Raw genomic sequence first — 26,043 nt, forward strand, 5'->3', positions numbered from 1 at the left:
TAGCTGCGGACCAAGTTTCTACATCGCCGACGCTTTTGACGGCACGCAAAACAAGTGCAGACAACTTGTCACGTGCAGATTTTATTATTTTCTGAAACGACTATTCATGGCGCATGCGCGGTTTCCGGGATGCTAGTGCCATATTGCGGAAACACTTCGAAAAAGTCGGAGAAGCATAAGCGCCAGCCGTACAACCTCATGAGGTGCGCATAATGTGCGCTTCTCAAGCGCATCTAGACGTTTTCGACAATTTTCGACAAGAAAAATCTTGCCACTAGACAGATATCACAGCCATATTACGTCGCGCAAAAGCTTTAAGCATCGTAAAACGCTCACATTCAACAAAGAGTCAAGCTTGGAATGACAGAGAATAATGCGTGTCATTTACTGCACATTAAATGTCGCCGCATAGGTAGATAGGTGATTTATCTTGATAAGGCTATTCGTTTCGTCTAAAAATTTTCAAGCATTTTAGATTCCGGCTAGGCGGAATTCGAGATCACGGTCCTTTTCTCGCAAGCCAGACAGGCTAGTGATTAGGGCACAGAAAGCTGGCTTGGTAACGAGAGTGCTTTATCAGTAAATCAAGTGGTTTCAACGAGAAGTGGTATATTATAACTATATGCTAAGCAATATGTGTGAACAATATGTGTGTTTAGCTTCAACCATGGCTTCAACGCGGCAGCGAAGCATAAAACACTCAGCATGCTGATAACTACCCTTTCTCTCAAGAGATGAAAAGAGCCTTTACGCCAGGAAGTAACAAATGAACGATACGCTTTCTTCGTCTTTTCGTATGATAAAGCGTGTTCGGCGTATCTTTATACTTTTACTGACAACTTGGTTGCTGCGACATTGATCTTCGAAAGATAAAGCCTGAGCAAAACCATTTGCCTACTCACGCTGCCTGTTCGTCTGAGGTGTGATAATGGGGGGTGACGTCCTTAAGAAGGAACAGCCTAGCAGACAACAAGCCCAGTTGAGCGCGATTTGTCTGCGTGCGCTTAGCCTCAAATTGTTTATAGCCTCGCCCCGTCATACGGCTCTGACGCACGGAAAAGTCGCCGCTCGCGCACGCCAGCTAAAGATTTGGGCGCCTGTAGGTACTACATTCGGGTTACCAAGCTCTCACTTGTCGATTCACAGCGTACGATGTACTACAAAGCGGACGGCGAGAAAATAAGCACCGAAAGGGCTGCAACGTTCTATAAATGCCTCTCTTCGATTTTGGAAGTAACATTACTACATATGTGAGCAAGCTGCTGCGAAACTAGGAAGACAAGGTCGGTATCAAAAGGAAACGTAACCAAATTTCCACACCCTCACTATTTCACTACATTCAACGGGGTGAACGAAAGCCGCGAAACTGACGATGAGAAAGAGATTATCAAGACCGTACGACCGTTCCAAATTAGTATGGACACTCCTGTGCCCATGCCCTAAACACTCTAATTACGGCGAACATGGTTCATCCTGTACCAAGTCTACCTTGAGGCGCAGGAAATCACTGATTCATGCTCAAGCCGGCGGGCCGCCAGTTGCTCTGAAAAGCGTGTCCCCAAACGCAGATGCATCACATTTACGCTTTTTGGCAACTGCTAAGGGCATCTGTTGGCACGTTTTATATATCGAATTATTAATATGTCAATATATTTTGTGATCACCACAGACTTCAATATGTCCGGGTTCAAGAGTGCTAAAAATATCGCTATACATAGCTTGTGGCTTTTGACATAATAATAAGCGAGGAGCAGGTTGCACCTGTTTCCGTTTATACTGTCCTCAGTGAATTTGCTTAAACGTTTTTTGTTAAATATTCTGGCGAATGAAATCAAGCTATATGACCTCAGACAGCTCAAATCTTGAAGCCGTTTTATATACACTAACGTCGTTAACGCAAAAATCCTGAAAGCAAAGCCCAAACGTTTGTGACTCAAATCCGAATGAAATCTGACTTTAAGCTCTGGCAAAATGTCCCCCCATTAATGACTTACGGATGTCCGCAAAAGATAACTGGATTTCAGAATTTGTCCAGCTCAAGCTGGTTTATTGATATCCGCCATTTGAACAAATCTTGACCTGGATGTCTAGATCCTATTCGGATGTCTGATGAATTTTTAATGCATATTCAAGGTACCACTTCTTCGGTAAAAAAAGTTACTGGGCAGAGGGCTTCAGGTTGAAGGCCTGTAGACGAAAACACTTTATGGTGAATGCCTTTAGGCGGATTTTTAGGTCAAACGCCTTCAACTGAAAGTGCAGTTCCGAGTGCTTGAAAACAGACATATTAAATTCCACAGCGCCGTCCTCTTTTCTAGTTCTTGGATAGGTCTCTCCCTACCGAGCGGTCGGCAAGCCTTCCTTGTTATCTCAGTCGTCGAGTGCCCACCACGGACAGACAATGTTTCTACGTTCGAATCTCGCACCACCAGAAACGTTTTTGTTAACTGAGAGGAAGAAGGTCATTGGCTACCTTGCATGTGGCTGCGCTTACGTTGACGATAATGAGTAAATGACAACTAAATAATACGTGATATAGACAGCCCTGAACAAATAAGCTGACGTAAATAATGACTATACATACCTGCTTTATTTATCATGGTTTATTGCAAATACCTGCTCACGGGCGGCGCGGGCAGTGCCGCCCGTGCTATAGGCAGAGGGTAGGCAGAAGCATAACAACCGATACTGGCCGAGCTTTCATCGCAAAAATCGTGCAGTCTACCACACGGCCTTCACAACAGGTGCAAAAATTGTAGGGGTGCCCTTGTACTCGCATGTTTTCTCCTTGCCTTCGCCAGCCGGTGAAATATGTGCCGGGCAGTCGACGCTCAGCGCTCGAAAAGCTGCCTCCGCCGTAGATGCGGGCCGAAAAAAATAGGGTGACAACCAAGCTCCGCCTTTAGATGCAAGATGAAACAGCATTAATGACGCCGCTTCTTTTGCGATTGCTCATTCGTGTACTTTTTCTTAAAAAGGCACAAACGTTTTATCGTGTCCACTCCGCGGTAACCGCATGAGACGAGAATCCTTGGCGATGCATCGTGGGACGACGACGCCAAATCCTTGTTGCAGCTGGCGCACAGTGCACGGAGCGACGGGACTCGGCCACAGAGAGGCGCGTTTTCAGCGCCTCTCTGTTGCCGAGCGTCGCCTCGTCGTTCGGTCGAGTAGTACAGTTACGCTATATACCGCTAATAACACTAAATAGCATGAAGTACGATAAAAATACACTGACCGAATTTCTTGAAACGCATCCTGTTTTAAAGAAACACAGCGCAGCGGTGCGCTACTACACTGCGATGCAGACTTGCATTGCAAGTAGTGACTTTTTGTCGCTCCTTTCGAAAATTAACAATATCTAGCTACACTAGCCTTTCTTTTTCTTTATTTTCCTACCAAGCGTTTACTGAATTGTCTCCATGCAGTCACATATCCGCGGATCAGACGAAGTGAGCGTCTGCAGGTTTCTCGCTCAAACCGGACCAGGAAAGCAAAATTCACTCACATAAACAAGACAGAATGGAAGTTGAGTACAAAAGCCTTCTGCGATTGGCTCCCATGCAAGCTGCTTTCTTGCGACACGCGAAAATTTCTAAAAGCCCAGAACCTGAGCGACAGCGTGGAACGGCAATGCTTTGGCGGCCCTCAACCACCCGCGCTACACCGTCGCCCGGAATTTTGCCGGGAATTTTCGCCTCATGCGGTTAGTGCTTTAAAACAAAACTTAGACGTCCTCTTGTTGATTTTCTTTTTCTTTCTTCCTTCTTGCCGCAAATGAGTAGTGCATCAAGTTCTGTGCTCAAACTTGTGCGCAGAAGATGTCTACTGTAGTGTCTAGAAGGTGTCACAGTAGGTGTCTACTGTCTCCACCGGGAATCGAACAACTAACGCTCCGATCGCCAGCCGTGCGCGCAAACAACTCCACGCCGGACCCGCGGGAAACATATCGTGATTCTCCTTCTCGCTAGTAAGAATGATAGTAGCAATGTTGATGACGATGCAGTTAGTGATAATAATACCTAACACTAGCGATTAAAATGACAGTGCATTTAGTAGATCATGATGATGATCGCAGTAATGACAATGAAGAGGCAGTTAATGAAAACAGTCCTGTAAAGTGGCATTCGCCATTTCGGCTCACAAGTGCGATTGAACGCAATCGTGTACTTGTTTTTAGCATCCAAAAAAGCTATACCTGCTTGAAAGCTTGAGAAAGCGTGCAGAGAAGGGCGACGAGAGCAGTTCTAAGGTTCTGTATGCAACGTCTGCTTCGAGAACCTGAGGGAAAGCGAAATGCAACGAGTTTGACGACTGGGCAAGTTTGTAATGGTTCAGCCTTGTCCTGTCCTCTTCTTTCCTGTGTCTCGTCCTTTGGCTGGCTAAATATGAAAGCGAAATGCTCGCGCACAGTGGCCTTTCCCGCATTCACGAAATACTGAACTCGCGAAAACAACGCCGTGGATAGAAGTTTACAAATCGATTAGTAATTCAAACAGGTAGCATACAATTTCCGGCCAAACAAGCTTTTATGAAGATTTTCATTCCCTGCGAAACATTTGTGGGTGAGGAGCAGCTTTTTCAGCTACCGCCAATGTTTTCTACGGGCTGCTGTCGCACGCCAGCAGTACTTAAACAGCTGCTAAAACGCTTTGCATCGAACAGGAACAACATATGAAATGTGCCATATGTAGGCCATCGGTAAATAGAACATAGTGATGCCCTCGTTTATATGCGCCTCAACAAAACCGGAGTTGTAAAATTGCCGCATTCAGTCGTTTGAATTCTTTGGCATACTTTTCAGCCATGATTTGGTCCCCTGTCTGCAGAACAACGCATATATCTGATGTTAGGTCCAAGTTCGCAGCAGTCGCTACAGTCCCATCCTAAACGTAGCTTCGACGCTAATCTTGGACGCTGCCTTCCTACATACGCTCAGGTGAAGAAAAACGAAATACTGAAACCTCGAATCATACGGGCAACATGAGGCGCCATAATGGTAAGTCCTTCTATGGTGCTTTATTTGTCATTCTCATGGCAGATAATTACCACTCTTTTCGCAATAAGTAAAACCTGGGCTTCCAAATATCGCTCCGCTTCTTTTCAGCTCTTGATGTCTAATCTCCCAACGTGATTCTGGCTGTGAAAGACGTTTTTGTGCGGGAAATCTGATAATTCAGGTCACCTTGAGCTTTTTAAGTACCTGGATATGCCACAATACCAGGGCTTCTTGCACGTCGCCTTCATCGAAAAGCGTTTGTCGCTTACTGATATCCTGTCGTCCACACCTCCCAATCAAGTTGCGATGTCCCACTTGTGTAGAAGCAAGAATGTATATATTATCTCTAGCAAAATGATTGATTATGTTATTTATAGAAGGCTGCGGTACGTAAGACGTCACAGAGCCTCATTCTCACGACCCATCTACAAAAGGATGTTAAGCTTAGAGTTGAAGAGCCCTTTACAGGCGGCTCAGTTTCCTCGAGACAAAGCGAGTTCGCAGCCTTCAGTCCTGAATACATAGTCCGTCAGCCTCTGGTTATTTCCGAATTTCAGGTAAGTCACCGATGGAATAATTTCCCAGTGTGGCGTAATGTGACAAGTGCGAGCATCATTTAAAAAAGGGCTCCAGCGCTATTTAAAACCCATCTTTGAGATCTCTACGCGGGTATTCCCCTTCATGGATCACTGCCTTGTCGTGGCGGAGGGGCTTGCGAAACTCGATGAAGTCGTGAGCTCTGCTGTGTAGGGCCACCCAAGATAGACAGGTCACGGCAGAGAGTTCTGACAAAATGTGATTCACTGGAGAAGGTAATGGCAACCCACTCCAGTATTTCCTGCCAAGAAAACCGTATGGCCAGTCACAATACCATTAATGATATGGCGCCGGAAGATGAGCCCCCCAGGTTGGAAGGCGTCCCACATGTTACTGGGGATGAACAAAGGGCGATTCCTAGTAGCTCCAGGACGAATGAAGCGGCTGGGCTAAAGCCAAAAGGACGCTCAGTTGCGGATGTGTCGGGAAGCGACCGGAAAGTCCGATGTTGCAAGGAGATATATCACATAGCAACATGGAATGTAAGATCTATGGCGCAAGGTAAACTGGATGTCGTCAAGCGAGAAATGAACCGATTGAACATTGATATCTTGGGTATCAGCGAGCTCAAGTGGACCGGAATGGGAGAATTTAACTCCGGCGACCATTATGTCTTTTACTGTGGGCACGAATCCAAGAGAAGGAATGGGGTCGCTCTCATAGTAAACAGAAGAATAGGTAAAGCAGTGCAAGGGTACAACCCCAAAAACGACCGAATGATTTCACTTCGGATCCAAGGTCACCCTCTCAACATAACAGTTATCCAAGTCTATGCACCGACCACTACTGCTGAAGAAGCTGACGTTGAGAGATTTTATGCCGACCTACAATGCCTTTTACACCGCACCCCATCATCAGACGTCGTTTTTCTCGTAGGAGACTGGAATGCTAAGGTCGGGAGTGAAGAAATATCCGGAATTGTAGGCAAGTTCGGTCTTGGCGAGTCAAATGAAGCTGGACAGAGGCTAGTAGAGTTTTGTCAAGAAAACAACCTGACAATAGCGAATACTCATTTTCAACAGCACAAGAGGCGCCTGTACACATGGACTTCACCGGACGGTCTGTACAGGAATCAGATCAATTATATTCTTTGCCGGCAGAGATGGGGAAGCGCTATACAAGCAGTAAAAACAAGGCCTGGGGCCGATTGTGGCACCGATCATCAGCTTCTTGTTGCCAAAATTAAGCTTCGATTGAGGAATACTCAGAAAACTAGAAGGCCTTTCAGGTATGATCTGGATCAAATTCTATTAGAATATGCTGTGGAAGTGAGCAATCGATTTCAAGAATTAGATCTAGAAGACAGAGAGCCCGAAGAGATGTGGACTGATGTTCGTGATATAATACAAGAAGTTGCTACTAAGGTAGTTCCAAAGCAAAAGAAATGCAAGAAAGCAAACTGGTTATCTGAAGAGGCTTTGCAAATAGCTGAGGAAAGGAGGATGGCAAAGGTTATGGGGGAAAGAGAAAGATACAAGGTTCTCAATGCGGATTTTCAGAAAATAGCAAGGAGAGATAAGAATGCCTTCCTGAACATACAGTGCCAAGCAGTTGAGGACAACAGCCAATTAAGGAACACAAGAGCTCTGTACAAGACAATCAAAGATATCAAAGGAAGCTTCTGTGCTAAGGTGGGCGTGATAAAGGACAAACGAGGCAAGGACCTCACTGAAGCCTCAGAGATAAAGAAGAGGTGGCAGGAATACACAATAGAACTGTACAAGAAGGACCCGAATGTGCGAACCCAACATAAGACGGTTGTGATTACTGATCTCGAGCCGGGCATCCTGAAGAGTGAAGTTGAATGTGCCTTAGCCAGTCTTGCTAAGAAGAAAGCCAGCGGAAGTGATGGCATTCCAGCTGAGTTGCTTCAAAACCTCAACCATGACGCTGTTAGCATTCTGCATACATTATGTCAGAAGATTTGGACAACCCTGCAGTGGCCACAGGATTGGAGGAGGTCAGTTTACATCCCCATTCCAAAGAAAGGCAGTGCCAAAGATTGTTCCAACTACCGCACGATCGCACTTATTTCGCATGCTAGCAAGGTGATGTTGAAAATCCTCCAAGGTAGGCTGCAGCAGTATGTGGATCGGGAGCTTCCGGACGTGCAAGCTGGGTTTCGCAAGGGCAGAGGAACTAGAGACCAAATTGCCAACCTCCGCTGGATCATGGAAAAAGCAAGAGAGTTCCAGAAACCCATCTACTTCTGCTTTATTGATTATGCGAAAGCGTTTGACTGCGTAGATCACAGCAGATTGTCGCAAGCTCTCCAAGAGATGGGAGTTCCAATTCACCTCATCTGTCTCCTCAGGAACCTGTATGAAGGACAAGAGGCCACAGTCAGAACTGGGCATGGTCTTACCGATTGGTTTCCGATTGAGAAAGGAGTGAGGCAAGGCTCCATACTGTCGCCCTGCCTATTTAACCTATATGCAGAGTGCATCATGAGGAAGGCCGGTCTGGACGAGTCTTCATATGGAGTGAAGATTGCTGGAAAACGTATCAACAACCTTAGATATGCGGATGATACCACTTTAATGGCAGAAAGTGAAGTGGAACTCAAGAGACTTCTGATGCGCGTACAAGAAGAGAGTGAGAAGTTTGGGCTTAAACTGAACATCAAAAAGACAGATCATGGCGTCTTGCCCTATCAAGTCCTGGAGCATCAATGGACAAGAAGTGGAAGCTGTGACAGATTTTCTCTTCTTGGGCTCCAAGATTACCTCGGAAGGAGACTGCAGCCATGAAATTAGGAGACGCCTGCTTCTGGGAAAGAGAGCAATGGTTAGCCTTGACCGCCTAGTAAAGAGCAGAGACATTAGTTTGCCAACCAAGATCCGTATAACTCGTGCTATGGTCTTTCCAGTTGTGATGTATGGATGCGAGAGTTGGACTGTGAAAAAGGCTGACCGCCGAAGAATTGACGCGTTTGAATTGTGGTGCTGGCGAAGACTCTTGAGAGTTCCTTGGACTGCCAGAAGATCAAATCAGTCGATATTGTCGACCATAAACCCTGACTGCTCATTGGAGGGTCAAATTCTAAAGTTAAAACTCAGCTACTTTGGTCATCTGATGAGAAGAGAGGAGTCGCTGGAGAAAGATTTGATGTTGGGAAAGGTTGTGACGGTCGCCGGAGAAGGGGTAGGCAGCGAACGCGATGGTTAGATGGCATCCTCGAGGCACTACAGATGCAGTTATGTGATGTTAGGAAGATAGTGAGAGACCGGAAAGCGTGGCGTAAAATGGTCCATAGGGTCACGAAGAGTCGGACACGACTGAACGACTGAACTGAACTGAACTGAACGCGGGTATTAAAAAACATGCGGCGCTTTTGGATACTTCCAACTAGAAGAGAAACCTAATTTTTTTAACCACAATGAAGTTCCTGAAAAGAAGCAAAGAAGTACCTACGTTATATGTTTGCCATCTTTTTTTCCCATTACATATTTGGTTTGGAACCGGATTAAGTGGGAAAATATGGGAGAGGCCTTCGCCCTGCAGTGGGTATAATCAGGCTGATGATGATGATGATGATGATGATGATGATGATGATGATGATGATTTGGTTTTTCTTTCTACAGGTAGTAGTTGTTTTGGATATTATTATCAGAAGCCAGCGTTCCTATCGTTATATTCACTATTAGCGAGCTAACCTGCTCTTCATTAGCGAGCTAACATGACCGCTGACTCCGAGCGACGCCACGGGCCATTTCTTCCTCTTCAACCAGCGCACGAGACTCGCGATGAGCAGCCGCTGGGCGGCTGCGGTTGCACACGCTACAATATTGTCAATATTTTCCTGATTCGCATGAGTCATTGCAAAACGACTGCAATCGGTCTAAAATTGTCATGTCAGTGCCTAAATTATTGAAGTGTTCTTTTGATGCGCCACATATTGTAGTCAACAAAGTCATGCTTGAATCAGATATCTGAACCACTTTTGCCGGCTACTAGAATAACCTAATTACCTAAATAATATACTTTTCATACTTCTGCTTGTGAAATTTAATGATGGTCTTATTTATGTTTCTTTTTTTTACGGAATGGGTTATTGCTCAAACGGGGTTACGAATGTTGTGACTGCTGCCTGCTTGTACGAAACATTTATCCTTCTGATGATATTTTAAGCGCGAAAGAATGTGAGTGTGTTGAGTGGCCATTCCACAATTAAGGAAATGCGCGTAGGGAGCTAGAGCAGTGCACCAGAATTTCCACATGTTTCGTTATGGCAGATGCAACGCCTGGTCAACTTAGAAGAGACATGGGGCTCTTCAGTGCAATAGCAGTGGTAGTGGGAAACTGTGTCGGTAAGCACCTTGAAAATACCATTGTTAACAGCTATCGCTCTCACCTAACACGCAATAGCAATTTGGCATATCCACTTTATTCTACCATTTTCGGTCGCTTGAGTACCGGTACTCCAATCTGAATTATACTGAAATTCAGGCGTAAGTGTGCGAAAAGTCTCAGTAGTTGAGAACTAGCTCTCAACTCGTTGTAAGTCGGGTATTGTTTCTGGTTTTGAATTCTTTGCATTCTTGTTTAAAAGCAATTTCTACCGAACTTCATGTTTGAGAAACACATACGAGTTCCCTAAATTTAAATCGATCTGTTTCCTCGGCGATTTTCTTTTTTTTTTTTTGGCATCTTATAAGAAAATTTTATGCATCATCTTGAGTTGGAAGCTTAAAGTAAGCTACTTTTATATAGTCCAAAACATGTTTCTTTTATTTCGAGGTGTTCTGAAATGAGCGGAACCACATTTTAACCGTAATTCAATAAATTTTTCTTCGTTTTCAAATGCAGGTACTATACACACAAGTGCAAAACTACTGCGACAGCTTAGAAAGCTTATTTAATTAAATCCCAGAGTTCGCAAGTCTGTTAACGCAATTCGGAAAGTGGCGTGCCAAAATGCAAGAGACAACACATGGCCTTGAGCGAAATATGTTGCCGAGCTAGTTGTTTTCTTTTATGTAATGTCACATTGATTCATGCTGAACGACGGCAACCTGCAAAAATACATATCGAGCTAAAAAAGTCAGGTTCGAGGCCAGGTTGCGATAGCAATTCGAACCTACGACATATGCACGTCTGACAAGTGCGGGTGCCCAGTTAAAAGTGAGAGACTGTGCCTTCGTTTCCCCAAAACTCACATAGCCAAACAGTATAAAGGTATTTCCTGAATGAAAAGAGGTCGCTACAGGCGCTTCGCGTATTCTTTTAAGGTCAAGCTTGAGCGTCTCCCGAGTTTTTTCAACGTGATATTCAGGTAAAGAGAGCAACGTTTTTGTTTTTATTTTCTTGAAAGAATAGGTTCACCATATTTAGATATGTCCCAAGGTTTGGATATTATGTGGTGGCATAGTAAATAGAGCACAAGCCTCGATTTCATGAGGTCCGCTTCGATCCCTTGTGCCACATGGCCACTGGTTATGCAGTACCTACACGCTTTTCATTTGGGCACGGCTCGTTGTATTTGGGGAAGACCTGGAAACTGCTATCCAACCCCATATTGCGTAAGACGAAATACCGTATCTGGTGGCGCTGTGTGACAAACGCTAGGCATGGGCCATACCCATTATCAATAAAAATAGCACTCTTCTGCAAACATATTAGAAAGTTTTAGTTTACCGTCATTCGCGATCCGCTACCGTGATCCGCCAACGCGCATTTCACTGCGCATGCCCAGATTCCCTTGATGCCGATAGCTGGCGCCACATACTGGATGTCGCCACATAGACCTGCCGCGTTGGCATCAATCAGCTTCTGCGTCCCGCCCACGCGCGGTAGATTGTCACGGCGGTGAATTGTGGATCACGGTAAGCTAAATCTTTCAGAATGATTTCAGAGAAGGGAATTCGGGAGAGGTAACGAATATGCGCTCTTGGGAATCAACTGCCAAGTAGGGAGATGCTTTATTTTCCCTAGCAATGACTACTGTTTCCATACAGTATCTGTTTCTCCTTTTTAATAATACCAGGAGCAGGAATTTTCATCACTCCAAGCATTGTTTACAAGGATGCCGGTTCCGTCGGCGTGGACATTCTTGTGTGGGTCGCAGCCGGGTTATCTTCTCTAATACGTAAGTGGGCAATTTATATGTGATTTACAATCCTATTCGTTACATATTGTATTTCTTTCTTATTGTTTGCATGTTGTGCACCGTCTTAATGTTAGCGCTTGCTGCTATTACATTTAAGCGACCCTAAATGCCAGTTACTTTTTCCGCTCCTAACTGATACGTCACTGTTTCACAACACTTACCTCCATTTCCATTAAGGCAATGAAGCGTCTAACAACCTGATACAGCATCCAGGTGCTCTGGCGAGCTTGCATACTTAACGCAAGACCAAAGGCCAATCAAAAATAAAAACGTTAGTAATAATTACCACGCATCTGAACAAATGTCATTCCAAAGCTCTGCCGGGAAGCAGAACTAAAAGACATAAAACCTTTTTAAAATTCATACAGGCGTAATAGTGTGTGGCTCCACCACATTTACAGGAGTGCACCGACGACGCTGTTCATATGAAAATGTAATGAAGGTCAACATCAAACTCTCAATTTGCAGACGGGCTATGCATCACCGAACTGGGCACGATGCTTCCATCAGCCGGAGGCCCGTATGAGTATATCAGCGTTGGCGTTAAGTCAATGGGAAGAGTTGGTGACCTGCTGTCGTTCTTGTTCGTCTGGAGCGTGCTTGTTTGCGATCCAGCCACCGTCACCATACATGGGTTCACGTTCACAAGCTACGCTCTCAGTATCGTCTACGGCAGTTGCACACCACCGTATGAGGTGACTGTCTTGGTGACAGTTAGTGTAATCGGTGAGTTTATTTGCCTTGAAAGGGAGCCTCTTTTAAACTCCTCGGGATTAAACAGTGGGTACTTGTTGATTATAGTGCTGACCTACCGACCCTGATATATGTACGATCTCAGATGCGTCCTAAATATACTCAAATCTTGTCCCAAAATGCTACTAAAAATTGTATTTTATTTCCACGAAAGGTTTTATTAAGGCAGCTAAATTCATCATGGCACTTTACGCCGCCATAGTAAGGAAACATCCACTGTCTGAACACAATTTTTAACAACAGCCGTAACGTTGCAGACACAGGTCGTGTAGCCTTGGAGCACACATCCACTTTTAAAGTCGACAGCAGAATTTGAAGACTTGTCACAATAGTATTACTCTATGCCTGTCACCTTCACTCCACCTTTGTCCGCGGGTTCGACGTTTCGTATTGAACTTGCTTTTTTTTTGTGTCCCAACAAGCAGCCTCCGACGCAATGCGAATCCCGCGCTTCCTGAGCGGCTTCGCGCTACGATAGTGCATTGGAAACATTGGAAACACATTTTTCGATGCGACCGCGACGGCCGCTTTTCGCAGGAGGTAAAAACAAGGCGCCCGTGTATTGTGCGATGCAATTGCAAGTTTATTAACCTCAGGTGGTCAAAATTTCTGAAGCCCTCAACTACGGTGCCTCTCATAGCCTGAGTTGCTTTGCGACGTGAAACCCAATGAACCAAACTAAGCCAAGCATTCTTAGTTTATCACGCCGTTGAATAAGGGATGCAAGTTCTGGTTTCGCATAACTTGTATCTCTGGTATTAACATTTACATGATGAGAAGGATGTGATGGAGACCTACATCGCGTTGCCGTGCGAAAGGTTTCCAAGAATACAATTCAACAGTGAATTTGAAAAGCGAAAGTAGGTGTGTGTGTGTGTGTGTGTGTGTGTGTGTGTGTGTGTGTGTGTGTGTGTGTGTGTGTGTGTGTGTGTGTGTGTGTGTGTGTGTGTGTGTGTGTGTGTGTGTGTGTGTGTGTGTGTGTGTGTGTGTGTGTGTGTGTGTGTGTGTGTGTGTGTGTGTGTGTGTGTGTGTGTGTGTGTGTGTGTGTGTGTGTGTGTGTGTGTGTGTGTGTGTGTGTGTGTGTGTGTGTGTGTGTGTGTGTGTGTGTGTGTGTGTGTGTGTGTGTGTGTGTGTGTGTGTGTGTGTGTGTGTGTGTGTGTGTGTGTGTGTGTGTGTGTGTGTGTGTGTGTGTGTGTGTGTGTGTGTGTGTGTGTGTGTGTGTGTGTGTGTGTGTGTGTGTGTGTGTGTGTGTGTGTGTGTGTGTGTGTGTGTGTGTGTGTGTGTGTGTGTGTGTGTGTGTGTGTGTGTGTGTGTGTGTGTGTGTGTGTGTGTGTGTGTGTGTGTGTGTGTGTGTGTGTGTGTGTGTGTGTGTGTGTGTGTGTGTGTGTGTGTGTGTGTGTGTGTGTGTGTGTGTGTGTGTGTGTGTGTGTGTGTGTGTCCTCGCAACAACAAGAGACAACTAAGCGAAACACTACTGGAAAACGTCGAGTTGATATCAAAACTTTGGTATCGTGCAGTTTTCTTTTAATAACCTTAACTGCAAAACTCTCATATTTGGCTTACAAGACAAACAATTTGCTTTTTAGTGCAAAATATTTTTGTGCTTCAAAATCTGGTATTTTACGGGTGAGCAATACATTTTTCAATGGGCAGAGAGGACAATACGATATCCTCTAACAACTCGACGCACGGTACCGTCCGCTCATTTGCTCCATTAGTTAACACCGCCATCATGGTATCTCACTCTTACTGAGACAAACGTTCCTATAAGATTATTGTTTGGTACCTTCCCCGTGCACAACTAGCAAGATGAGGTCCCTCATTCTCTATTACTTCGGATGCTTTTGCTTGTTTATGTTTTCAGCACTGACAGCTGTCGTAAACACTTTTTCGTTGAAAACATCGATGAATATCCAGAACGTGCTCTTTGTGGTAAAGCTCGGAGTGCTTCTTGCGATCATTGGAACCGGCACAGTGTGGTGCGTTCGAGGTAAGGACTTCGTTATACATGTGTCGATCATTGTTATGATGAGATGCGGCCGTCACTTCTTTAAGTGCCAAATGCCGCACGTTCCTTGGGCTTATTGACGTAGCCATGGTATGCAAATAGGATTACATGCGAATAATGCACCATAGGCTGCATAGGCATTCCCACGTTTTGTGTACATGTTTCCCATTACTCTTTGCTGAATACGCTTGTGCTCCACGCCTCTGAAATTATCGAATTATTTCTAACCAACGAATAACACAGTACTCTTCTAACCATGTGCTAGGTAAATGTATTACAGCAAAACAATAATTTTTGTTGCCGGCCTGCACGCATCACACACTAAGGTGCCAAATTTTGACTATGAATGATGCTTACTCGGGGCTGCTTATGCCGCAGATATTAGACGTTAAGACAAATTTGTTTTGAAGTTTGATCAGCTCATAATGGTTTGAGGTTTTGTCTGCTGATCGGTGATCTATAGTGACATTTCTAGCCTCTCTTATGGACTCCTGTTAACAAACATATATATATATATATATATATATATATATATATATATATATATATATATATATATATATATATATATATATATATATATATATATTGTAGTGAACTCTGCGAAAATATTATGAAGACTAAGATGAACCAGGCGAGGATATCACGATGACAAGGAGAAGAACGACGAAGTGCCGCTGCGCTGCTCGAGCTCGCTTGTGGAGGCCTAGACTGGCTGTGCTCTTGTGTGGTTCTCTGTGAAACTTGGAGAGGGCTATTACCCCTTTTAAAGGACAGTAAACACCCCCTTTCACTTGGTGGAGGTCAGGATTTCCTGCCGCCCTGGAGCTTCGCAGCCGCACACTACCGACAACAGCCATGACCGATGCTACCACTCCTAGTCCAACCGCCTCCTCGTCCCCCGTCTTCTGCGCTGGAGCTTTGCGCCAACGGGACCCTCCAATCTTCAGCGGAACCGACGACCACGACGTGGAAGATTGGCTATCATCATATGAGCGGGTCAGTACACACAACAAATGGGACGACGGTCTCAAATTAAATAACGTGATATTCTACCTAACGGACGTTGCTAACCTGTGGTTCCGCAACCACGAGGCCGATATCTCCTCGTGGTCTGCTTTCAAGACCACTTTTTCCGATATCTTCGGCAGACCTGCAGTGCGCAAGCTGCGCGCTGAGCAACGCTTGCGCCGCCGTGCACAGCTACCCGGCGAAAATTTTACGAGTTATATTGAAGATGTTGTAGACCTGTGCAAGCGCGTGGACCCTTCAATGACAGAACATGCCAAGATTGGTCATATTTTACAAGGAATCGACGATGACGCGTGCCAGATGCTTCTGGCCAGAAACCCAGCAACCGTGGTCGACGTCATCAGTGCATGCCAAAACTTTGAGGAATTACGCAAGCGCCGTCAAATCACTCGTTCTTCGCTTTCACACCAGGAGCCTCTTGCAGCTTTAACAGCTGACGCAGAACAGTCCCCCTTGATGCAGCAAATCAAGCAGTTCGTTCGAGAAGAAGTTGCCCGTCAACTGTCCCTCGTTCCCCATCGTACTGACGCTTCCTCTCCTTTGGCGCCAAAGTTGCAGCAAGTCATCCGCGACCAAGTCGCAGAAGCACTTCCCACGCTCCCGGAAGCTCCTGCCGTTGCTCCCTTGACATACGTCGGAGCACCACTACAATATAGCCAACCATCTGTCCCAGCCCCTTTGACCTACGCGGCAGTGGCTGCGCGGCCTCCGCCTGAGCCGTTACCACCCGTGCAGCCTGTCCTACGCCATGCACCGCTTCCTCAAACGGCTCCGCTTCATCCTGCGACTCCGCGCTATTACAACCCGTGGCGCACTTCTGACAATCGCCCAATTTGTTACTACTGTGGTTGCCCTGGACACGTGGCTCGTCGGTGCCGTCGCCGCATGGCTGCGCGTCCCGAGCCTGCGTCTTCGGAGTACTCCCCACAGCTGCTTCGTTCTGCACCGTCTTCGCCTGCATACGCCGCCGAACAGCGTTCGTACACGACCCAACGTTCTCCTTCTCCACGTCGCAGGTCACTGTCACCAATGCGCCGGCGACCACCCCCTGCTGATGAGGGAAACTAAGTTCCGCGGTTCATGAGGCGAGAACTGCGTGCTCTGCGAAAAGCTCAAGGCCTCATATTTTGCCCAAAAACGTTATAGCAATCTCTATCGATGGTCTGTCTGTACATGCGCTGGTCGATACAGGTGCTGCAGTGTCTGTGATTCATGAGCGACTTTGCCGACGATTACGAAAAGTTACAACGCCATTTAACGGTTTGTCGCTCCGGACTGCCAGTGAAGAGAAGATTGCACCTTTAGCAGCATGTACAGCGCGCGTCGTCATTGAAGGTCTTTTGTACAGTGTAGAGTTTGTAGTTTTGTCGTCTTGTTCTCACGATGTGATCCTTGGATGGGACTTCTTGTCCAAAAATAACGCCGTGATCGATTGCGCCCGAGCTGAAGTGGAATTTTCTGCACTGTGCGACGTACTGCACGACGACAACCGTTCAGTGTGTCCTCAAAAGCTCGCCATCGCTGAAGATGTCGACGTAGCTCCAGAAGCTTGTGCCCTTGTGCCTCTTTCGTGTCCTGCCGTGTCAGCCGTTAGTGTTCTATTTACGCCGTCTGCATCCTTCATCTACCGCAAGCACCTGCCGCTGCCGTCTGCTGTTCTCGATGTTCACGGTGGCTTCACGAAGCTACTCATCTACAATCCGTCTCCGCGCCCGATTACTTTACTACGTGGGGAATCTCCCGGTTCTATTGAACCAGCCCACCTTCTCTCTGACCTGGAGGCCTCCGAGACCAACCGTGGTAACTACATCGATGCTCTGCAGTCCGCTCCGACGCCTGATTCGTTGCCAGAAGACTTCTTCCGAACCGCCATCGATGACGCCCTTCCTTCCACTTACCGGACGCAGCTTGTGGCCCTTTTACAGACGTTTCGCTCCGCGTTCGACGCCGCCCACACTCCTCTCGGCCGCACTTCCACAGTCGCGCATAACATTCAGACCGGCTCTAACACGCCTTTTCGACAGCGCCCATATCGTGTGTCAGCGGCAGAGCGTCGCGTGATCAATGAGCAAGTTGAGGACATGCTAAAACGTGGTGTGATCCGTCCATCTCAAAGCCCCTGGTCTTCACCAGTGGTGCTAGTAAAGAAGAAAGATGGCTCAGTTCGCTTTTGTGTTGACTACCGGCGCCTGAACAAAATTACCCAGAAGGACAATTACCCCCTGCCGCGTATAGACGACGCTCTTGATTGCCTCCAAGGTGCCGAGTACTTTTCCTCTCTTGACTTACGTTCCGGTTACTGGCAAGTACCAATGGCCGCCTGTGACAGAGAGAAGACCGCATTTGTGACCCCGGATGGCCTCTATGAATTTAATGTAATGCCCTTCGGTTTGTGCAACGCGCCCGCCACATTCGAGAGGATGATGGATAACATCTTGCGGAAGTTCAAGTGGCACATCTGCCTCTGCTACCTGGACGACATTGTTGTCTTTTCCACCGACTTCGCCACGCACCTAGAGCGCTTGCGGCAAGTTTTGGTTTGTCTTACTGACGCCGGCCTACAACTAAATCTTAAGAAGTGTCACTTCGGTGCCCGGGAGTTGACCATTTTGGGGCACCTCGTCTCTAAGGAAGGTGTTCGCCCTGATCCGGCCAAGCTGCGCGCAGTGGCGGAGTTTCCTAAGCCGGTCTCGCTCAAGCAACTTCGAAGCTTCATTGGTCTATGCTCCTATTTTCGGCGCTTCGTGCGGAATTTCGCTTCTATAATTGCACCCCTTACGAAGCTACTCGGGGGAAACAGTGACTTAACTGCGTGGTCGGTCGAGTGCGACGAAGCGTTCACCGTATTACGCCGTCTTTTGACTTCGCCACCAATCCTTCGCCACTACGACCCCGCAGCACCTACCGAGGTCCATACTGATGCGAGTGGCGTTGGCCTCGGAGCGGTATTGGCTCAACGGAAAAATGGCTTTCAAGAATACGTCGTCGCGTACGCGAGTCGCGTCCTCTCCAAAGCTGAATGCAACTACTCAGTTACGGAGAAGGAGTGTTTGGCCATTGTGTGGGCACTAACCAAATTCCGACCCTACCTGTATGGTCGCCAGTTTGACGTCGTCACGGACCACCACGCGTTATGTTGGCTGTCCTCTCTTAAAGACCCGTCCGGCCGCCTCGCACGATGGGCTCTCCGCCTTCAGGAATTTGACATCCGCGTTATATATCGATCTGGCCGTAAACACATGGACGCCGACGCTCTGTCTCGTTCTCCCCTAACCATCGCACCTGTTTGCTCCTCGGCGGCTGATCCCGTCCTCTCGTCTCTAACAATCGCTGATATGCCTGCGGAGCAGCGAAAAGACCCGTGGCTCGCATCTCTTATCGACACCGTGTCCGCTTCTCCAAACGCTGCGCCTTCTCGGACTTTACGCCGTCAAGCACCACACTTTGCCCTACGAGACGGTCTTCTCTACCGCCGCAATTATATGCCTGATGGTCGACGGTGGCTTCTCGTCATTCCCCGCCATTTACGACAAGAAATTTGCGCCTCTTTCCATGCCGACCCTCAGTGTGCCCATCCTGGTGTAGTGAAGACGTTTCAGAGAATTTCTCAACGCTACTATTGGCGCGGCATGTTCGGTTATATTCGCAAATACGTCCGCTCCTGCATCGCCTGTCAGCGCCGCAAGTCACCAACACCTCGTGCTTCTGGCCCCTTACAACCACTTCCATGCCCGGCCCGCCCTTTTGACCGCGTTGGCGTTGACCTTTACGGGCCACTTCCCTGCACGGTCTCTGGGAACCGGTGGATAATCGTCGGCATCGACCACCTCACCCGGTATGCCGAGACCGCCGCTTTACCCGCCGCTACTGCCCGTGAAGTTGCCCTATTCTTACTACATCATTTTGTTCTTCGCCACGGCGCGCCGCGAGAGCTGCTGAGTGACCGAGGACGCGTCTTCCTTTCCAACGTCGTTGAAGCTCTGCTGGCCGAATGTCGCATCATACATCGGACCACAACAGCCTACCACCCTCAAACTAACGGGCTGACTGAGCGCTTCAATCGTACTCTTGGAGATATGCTCACAATGTACGTTACCGCTGATCAGACCAACTGGGACGCTGTTCTTCCTTTCGTGACGTACGCATACAATACCGCCACGCAGTCAACCACTGGATTTAGCCCTTTCTTCCTGCTTTATGGGCATGAGGCATCGTCCACGATGGACACTATTTTACCATATCGTCCTGACTCCTCCGAGTGGACACTCCTTTCAGACGTTGCCAAACATGCGGAAGAATGCCGCCAGTTAGCCCGCAGTTTAACATCGGAATCGCAAGGCCGCCAAAAGTATCGTCACGACAAAGATCAGACGCCACACGTTTTCCCTACAGGATCCCTTGTTTGGCTCTGGGTTCCTGCCACCCCTCCGGGATTGTCATCAAAATTTCGAACCGAGTACCACGGCCCCTACCGCATTGTTCGCCAAACCTCCCCTGTGAATTACATCGTGGAGCCACTCACTCCCTCTTCAGACATGCGTCATCGCGGCCGCGAAACTGTGCACGTGAGCCGCCTCAAAACATACTACGATCCGCTCCTCTTGCCCTCACCCTAAGTCGCCAGGATGGCTCCTCTTCGCTCCGGGGGAAATTGTAGTGAACTCTGCGAAAATATTATGAAGACTAAGATGAACCAGGCGAGGATATCACGATGACAAGGAGAAGAACGACGAAGTGCCGCTGCGCTGCTCGAGCTCGCTTGTGGAGGCCTAGACTGGCTGTGCTCTTGTGTGGTTCTCTGTGAAACTTGGAGAGGGCTATTACCCCTTTTAAAGGACAGTAAACACCCCCTTTCAATATATATATATATATATATATATATATATATATATATATATATATATATATATATATATATATATATATAGCTTTATAAAGCAACCAGTGTTTATTTGCGGGAAGTCCCACCTTCCTGTGTGTGGCAGAAACAAAGAAATGTTTTATGGGCGCCGTTTAACATGCATCATTACTAACTGGTCCAGCTTTCCAATTTACAGAACCAACAGGTGCTGAACCCCTCCGCTTCCCTTCAGAAATCGTTTATTGCCAATGCCATGACCCTCCCAAAAGTTTACGTTATGTTTAGAGGGTATCATAAAACAGAAGTGAAGCCAGTAGAAATGTTTGTGTGTATTTTTGGCAGTGACTGAACGTGTCCGATGGGCATAAATAAAAACTTTAATTGCTTTTTCCTCAAGACTAGGCTGTAGAAATTAGCGAGGATTAAGAAAATTAAATTATGTACTTGTAGCTCAGTACACACGCACCCTCAGCAATAAAGAATGAACTATTTTTAATAGCAAAAAACGACATAACAAGCGTCCCCGAAAATAAATAAACGAAAAGATTGTGTAACGATGTAGTGCAAATGCAAAATTGCCTTGCAGCAATCTTCTGCCACTTGCGACATTGGCCCAGTCTGGCGATCATTGCTATGCCTCTGCCCCTTGGCACTACTTAAGCACAATAGACAAACAAACAATCTTGCATTAGAGCAAAGCCTCGGCATTACAAGCCTTTTAGACATGTGACATACTGCCATAAAATGTTGCTCTAAATGTTGCCGGTACTATCATATCAGCTGGTCAATTCTATCTTTAATACTAATTCTCGAAACACTGAGAGAAAAGGTGTCATTAAGAATTGAAAGGTGGATTATTTTATGCGAAAGCTTTACATTTCTCATGCAGCGCGGAACATGTGGAAGTGGCGGTACAAAAACTGAAAAATTAATCCTCGGGATTAGGTGCAAACTGAATAAGGGTGTACTAAGTCGTGAGAAGAGCTAAAAGGCCTGATATCTCATCGTGCCTCTCTGATTGTTTCACACACATCATGGCTCGCTCGCGTCATAGATGTGGCATAGTTTTTGTCGAGCCAGCAATGCGGCGAATGGGACAACGGCATACACAGTAGATTGAACTATGTGGCAGTGCTCTTCAAGCCCTTGTCGCTTCTGGCACGCCATTTGCTCGTAAGGCATCTCTAACTGTGTTCTATACGGCGGAAGATTTGGTCTCTTTCATATAAAAATCGATACGCAACCGTTATTCGTACAGCTCTTCGAGCGATGTCATACAATTTCACTGCCTAATTTTCATGCATGTGGTGGTCTGGTTAGCGATGGCAATTTTAACCGACGTATGTGCCTCCAACTGCATACATTATTCAACTCAATACAACAGATGACTTAGCGCGGAGGCCAATTCTAGAAGAGGAAAGGGGGCTGTCATAAAAACAGAAACATCATAAGGTCCAAGAACCTACCGGTGATTTTGTGGATCGCTCTACACGAAAAACATGGAGTTCTGTCGTCTTTGAGCTAGCGAGAGTTGGCCTTCATACACGCATGCATTGTCCTAAGTATATGTCTAAACTTTCTGGACGAAAGCATTTATGCGATCACCACCATCGACCAAAAATCTTGTCCTGTTCGTGCCGTTGTTCAGACTGGCCTAAGCTGTTGCGTGAGGTCACAACCACGTGGCCACGCGCTGGTAATTCAAACGACATTCGGTATAGCGGCTTCAATACGCGAGTCTTCCCGATAGGCTGTTTAGCCAACAGATAGAGTAATGAAGCCTATAACTGAACAAGGACTGACCATGACCTCTTGTGCTTTCAAGCTAAATGAAAACCCATCAAAGTGGATTAGAACTCGCCGGGCTCGAATCTGGATATTAAACTTCTGTAGCCATGCAGTTTCAGCACTGAGTCACCGCGGTGCGTGCTTTTTTTCCTTATTAGCCATATAAACTGCCGTTGGGAATCAGGACCCGAACCAGTCAATAGTAGACTGAACCAAAGGTTTTATTCTCTACCTTTGAGTTCTAACCCGCTGCAAAAGCAAGGCGCCCGTGTGCTGTGCGATGTCAGTGCACGTTAAAGAACCCCAGGTGGTCGAAATTTCCGGAGTCCTCCACTACGGCGTCTCAGAGCCTGAGTCGCTTTGGGACGTTAAACCCCACAAACCAAACAAAACCATAAGGGTTCGCGGTACGCAGATTCTCTACTTTCTCATTTTTTTTATCGCTCTCAACGTTCCACCCCACTCCCCCTTCCCCCACCAGACGAGGGACACCAATGAGCCAGTGAGCGTGGGAAAGTGCTAAGCTAGTGGTGGAGAGAAGAGCAGGGGTGGTAGGAAAATGCCTTGTGTAACTACAGCACAGTAGTTACAGGATATAGGCTACAGTATATATATATATATATATAGTTGAAAGAAGCTGACAGTCGACGAGTGCAAAACAAACGTTGGGGACTTCTTTTATTTTGTTTGGTTGTTGCTATTTGACAAGAACTAATTCTTGTCAAAGGGCAACAACCAAACAAAAAGGAAGAAAAAAGTCCCCAACGTTTGCTTTAGACTTGTAGACTGGCAGCTCCTTTAAACTGTGTAATAACGAGCCGCTCATTTCCCTTTCAATTACCTGCATATATATTATATATACATATAAGCCGTATAGTCGATATGTATGATTACTAAGGTGGGATGGCGTTCCAAAACACGTAGTGGGGCTGTTGAAGAGAGCACCGGTGGGAGTCATGACCCACGATAACTTGGACAGCAGTCCTGAGGTCTGAGGAAACAAGTGTGGCCAATTGGTTTAAAGTATGGCGGTTGTGGCTGACGGATACGAAAGCCTGACGGAGAAGCTGTACCTAGACACTCTGATGGGGAGGGAAGGGCGGATGGTCGGAGAAGTCAGCAGAAAGTGCGAGGCATTTCATAAATAAGTTCGGCCGGGGAATATCAGAGGTCTTTTTGAAGGCGCAGCATATGCCAGGTAAGGACAGAGGCAATCACAGAATCCATTCCGTGGGTGACTTCTAAGCCGGTGAGCACCTCTTTGAGGTGGACATCGAGCCGTTCGGCCTGTTCATTGGTCAGGTCGTGGTAACTGGTCCAGAGAGGGCACTGCTAAGTCAGGCTTAAGTTCATTCATTCATTCATAAATCTTAATTCATGAGGATGACCTGAGGGCTAGAGGAGAAGGGGGTTGGCTTTGGTGAGGTTGAGGGCGCCAGACGCCGACATGAAGTCTAGCACGGCACTATAAGCATGTGCTTGGCGTCCGTATTGCGGCGGTGTCCATTTTTCGTAAGTCTGAATGAGGTGAGCAGATGTGTAGCGGGCGCTGAGGCTCGCCGTGCCACGAAAGGTCAAAATCAAGGGCTGCGGGTCAGCGGAATCAGCAGGGTAGTTGGGGCAGCCGATCCTGGTTCGGCGCCATTGACTAAGGATGTCCGGTGTGTACGCTGCAGCGGCTCGCTCCTTATGAGTGAGAACTTGGCAGGGTGGGAAAGGCCGGAAGGGATCGGAGAAGTAATATCGGAGACAAGGTCCCGCAATAATCCCGTCCGTTCATGTTTAAGCCGCGCGATGAGAGTCCGGTATGTTGAGGGAGATTGGAGAACAGTAAGGATAGTCATAGTTGGACGAGCCCACATCAAGGCTATGCCGGCGGTCTTCCTCTAGCTGCTCGCTAGCGGGCTCCTGGGCAGTCCTGTTCCCGGCTCCTTGAGCGTGATGTCCAAATGTCCAATGAATTCGTACCGAGACTTGTGAGGTCTCTTGCAGGTAACGGCAGGGCTGTTTGATGCAATGTTGCACTGAGGTCTTGTAAGAACGGGCTTTGTTTCCAGATGGCGCCACAAACATTTGGCCTCCGCAATCACGCTTGCTTTTGCATCGCAGTTGATCTCGGGTGTCATGGTTAATTTAACGCCAATTGACTCGGCCGCTTTTAAGTGGCTTTCGCTTCGGCACAATAATTTGCTTCGAAAAGCGAATCCTTGTCAGTTTTTTTTTTTACTATAGGATCACTTTGCAGGGAGCAGGAGCCAAAACAACTGACAGTGCCAACGCTGTCAACCGAAGCTTCTACTGAAGTTGGATGTTTCACATAGATTAACAATGTTCTGAATATATATTTGAAGAGTTTGAAAAGGGAAACTGCAACAAATGAGCAGAAGGAAGACCGGGATGTAAGGAGTGCGCTCCCTCTGTCCATACCTACACATTTATTCCTCGATAAAACGGTATACTGATGATCATCGTTGCCCATTCCGAAGAAAAAAAAACCCGCCGCTTACTTGTAGCCCACAAGCAGTGCAGCTTTGATTTCGCAGAATTAACACCCTTCCAAACTTTATTACAGAACCTGGACTATTCGACAAGGTATCCTTCACTGGTCACACGACACCTGGTAAACTAATAGAAGCGTTTTCTGTCGCTCTGTTCACCGTAAGTGGAAGGTACGCATTTCTTTTCACTGTCAAAAACACTTACCTAAAACCTGTCAATCATTTTCAGTTCTATGATAGCCTGCATGGCTGAAGAGATGCGCAATCCCTCTCGAATAATCCCACGGTCTCTCATTGGTGGTCTTCTTCTGGTGACTGGTCTGCTAGTTCTAACGAACGTGGCCTACTTCATTGTCCTAGACCATGACAGCGTGACCTCTTCTGAAGCGACTGCCGCCACCTTCGCCCGCATAAGCTGGGGTGTAGTCGGAGAATTTCTGATGCCAATTATTGTCTGCGTTTCTACTTTCGGCACCATGAGTGCCAGCTTCCTAAGCAACTCCCGCCTCCTGATGGCTGCCGCCCGCAAGAAACATCTACCCGCCATCTTCTCACTTCTAACAGTCCAGTCTTCGCTTCCGGTTGTTGCGATTGCTAACAGACTGTTATTTGCCATACTTTTTACCATCACTGGATCTGTGGGGTTACTAGCCAAAGGTTTCACGACCATATTTTGCGTTATGAACATTCTGTTGATGATCGCGATGTTAAGACTGCGTGTGACGATGAAATATGCTGATAGACCTTTTAGGGTGCCGATGGTTCTCATCCTTCTAAACGTAGCAGTCTCGCTGATCATTATTATGGTCCCAGTCTTGACCACGGGCGATGTCATCCAATACATTGTGGCGATAGCATGCGTCCTGCTGGGCTTCCCTGCTTATGTCGGCTTGAAGATCTTGCAGCGGTCTAATGCAGGGGTAAAGCCGCACAATTTTCTCCAGAAACTTCTTATGAGTGTACCAAGTGTTCACTACGAAGTAATAAGCAGAGGCGAAAGTTGAGTCTCCAATTATTCTGAACTGTTATTTTGGTCACTTTGTTAAGATACCTTTATAATTTCATTGCCCTAATAACACACAATAGTGGTTCTTCTAAATAGCTTCGAAATTTGAATAAACAACCAGACATTCCCGTGATGTAACAGATGTGAGCACTGACTGCTATGCGGAATGAAGTACCGTATTCCACGGCGTCTCGTAGGTGTTGTGGCATGCGCTCATGTTTTAGTATTTCGTCAGGCACTCCACGTAGCTTTTCCTCGGTGTACTTAAACCAACTTCTGTCTCAGGATAGTGCAAACCCAGAACGAGATAGATAACAAGACAGGATTTGGGAAGTTCAATTTCTTTATATGTAATTGATTACTGTAAATAAATTATTTTTAGGCACAAAAAC

The 26,043-nt window shown here is 46.8% G+C and overlaps 1 protein-coding gene across 1 annotated transcript; it reads left to right on the forward strand.

Moving 5' to 3' along the window:
• The first annotated feature begins 9,839 nt into the window (after positions 1 to 9,839).
• Positions 9,840 to 25,649, forward strand: LOC146173138 (b(0,+)-type amino acid transporter 1-like). Its single transcript, XM_084585144.1, has 6 exons — positions 9,840 to 9,906; positions 11,583 to 11,684; positions 12,174 to 12,431; positions 14,323 to 14,448; positions 24,720 to 24,816; positions 24,875 to 25,649. Exons 1-6 carry the CDS (start codon positions 9,861 to 9,863, stop codon positions 25,647 to 25,649), a joined length of 1,404 nt encoding a protein of 467 aa, XP_084441270.1. The 5' UTR covers positions 9,840 to 9,860.
• The last annotated feature ends 394 nt before the right edge of the window (positions 25,650 to 26,043 follow it).

Source organism: Amblyomma maculatum, chromosome 11 (assembly GCF_055883805.1).
Source record: "Amblyomma maculatum isolate TAMU_Amacu chromosome 11, ASM5588380v1, whole genome shotgun sequence".
Lineage (NCBI taxonomy): Eukaryota > Metazoa > Arthropoda > Arachnida > Ixodida > Ixodidae > Amblyomma > Amblyomma maculatum.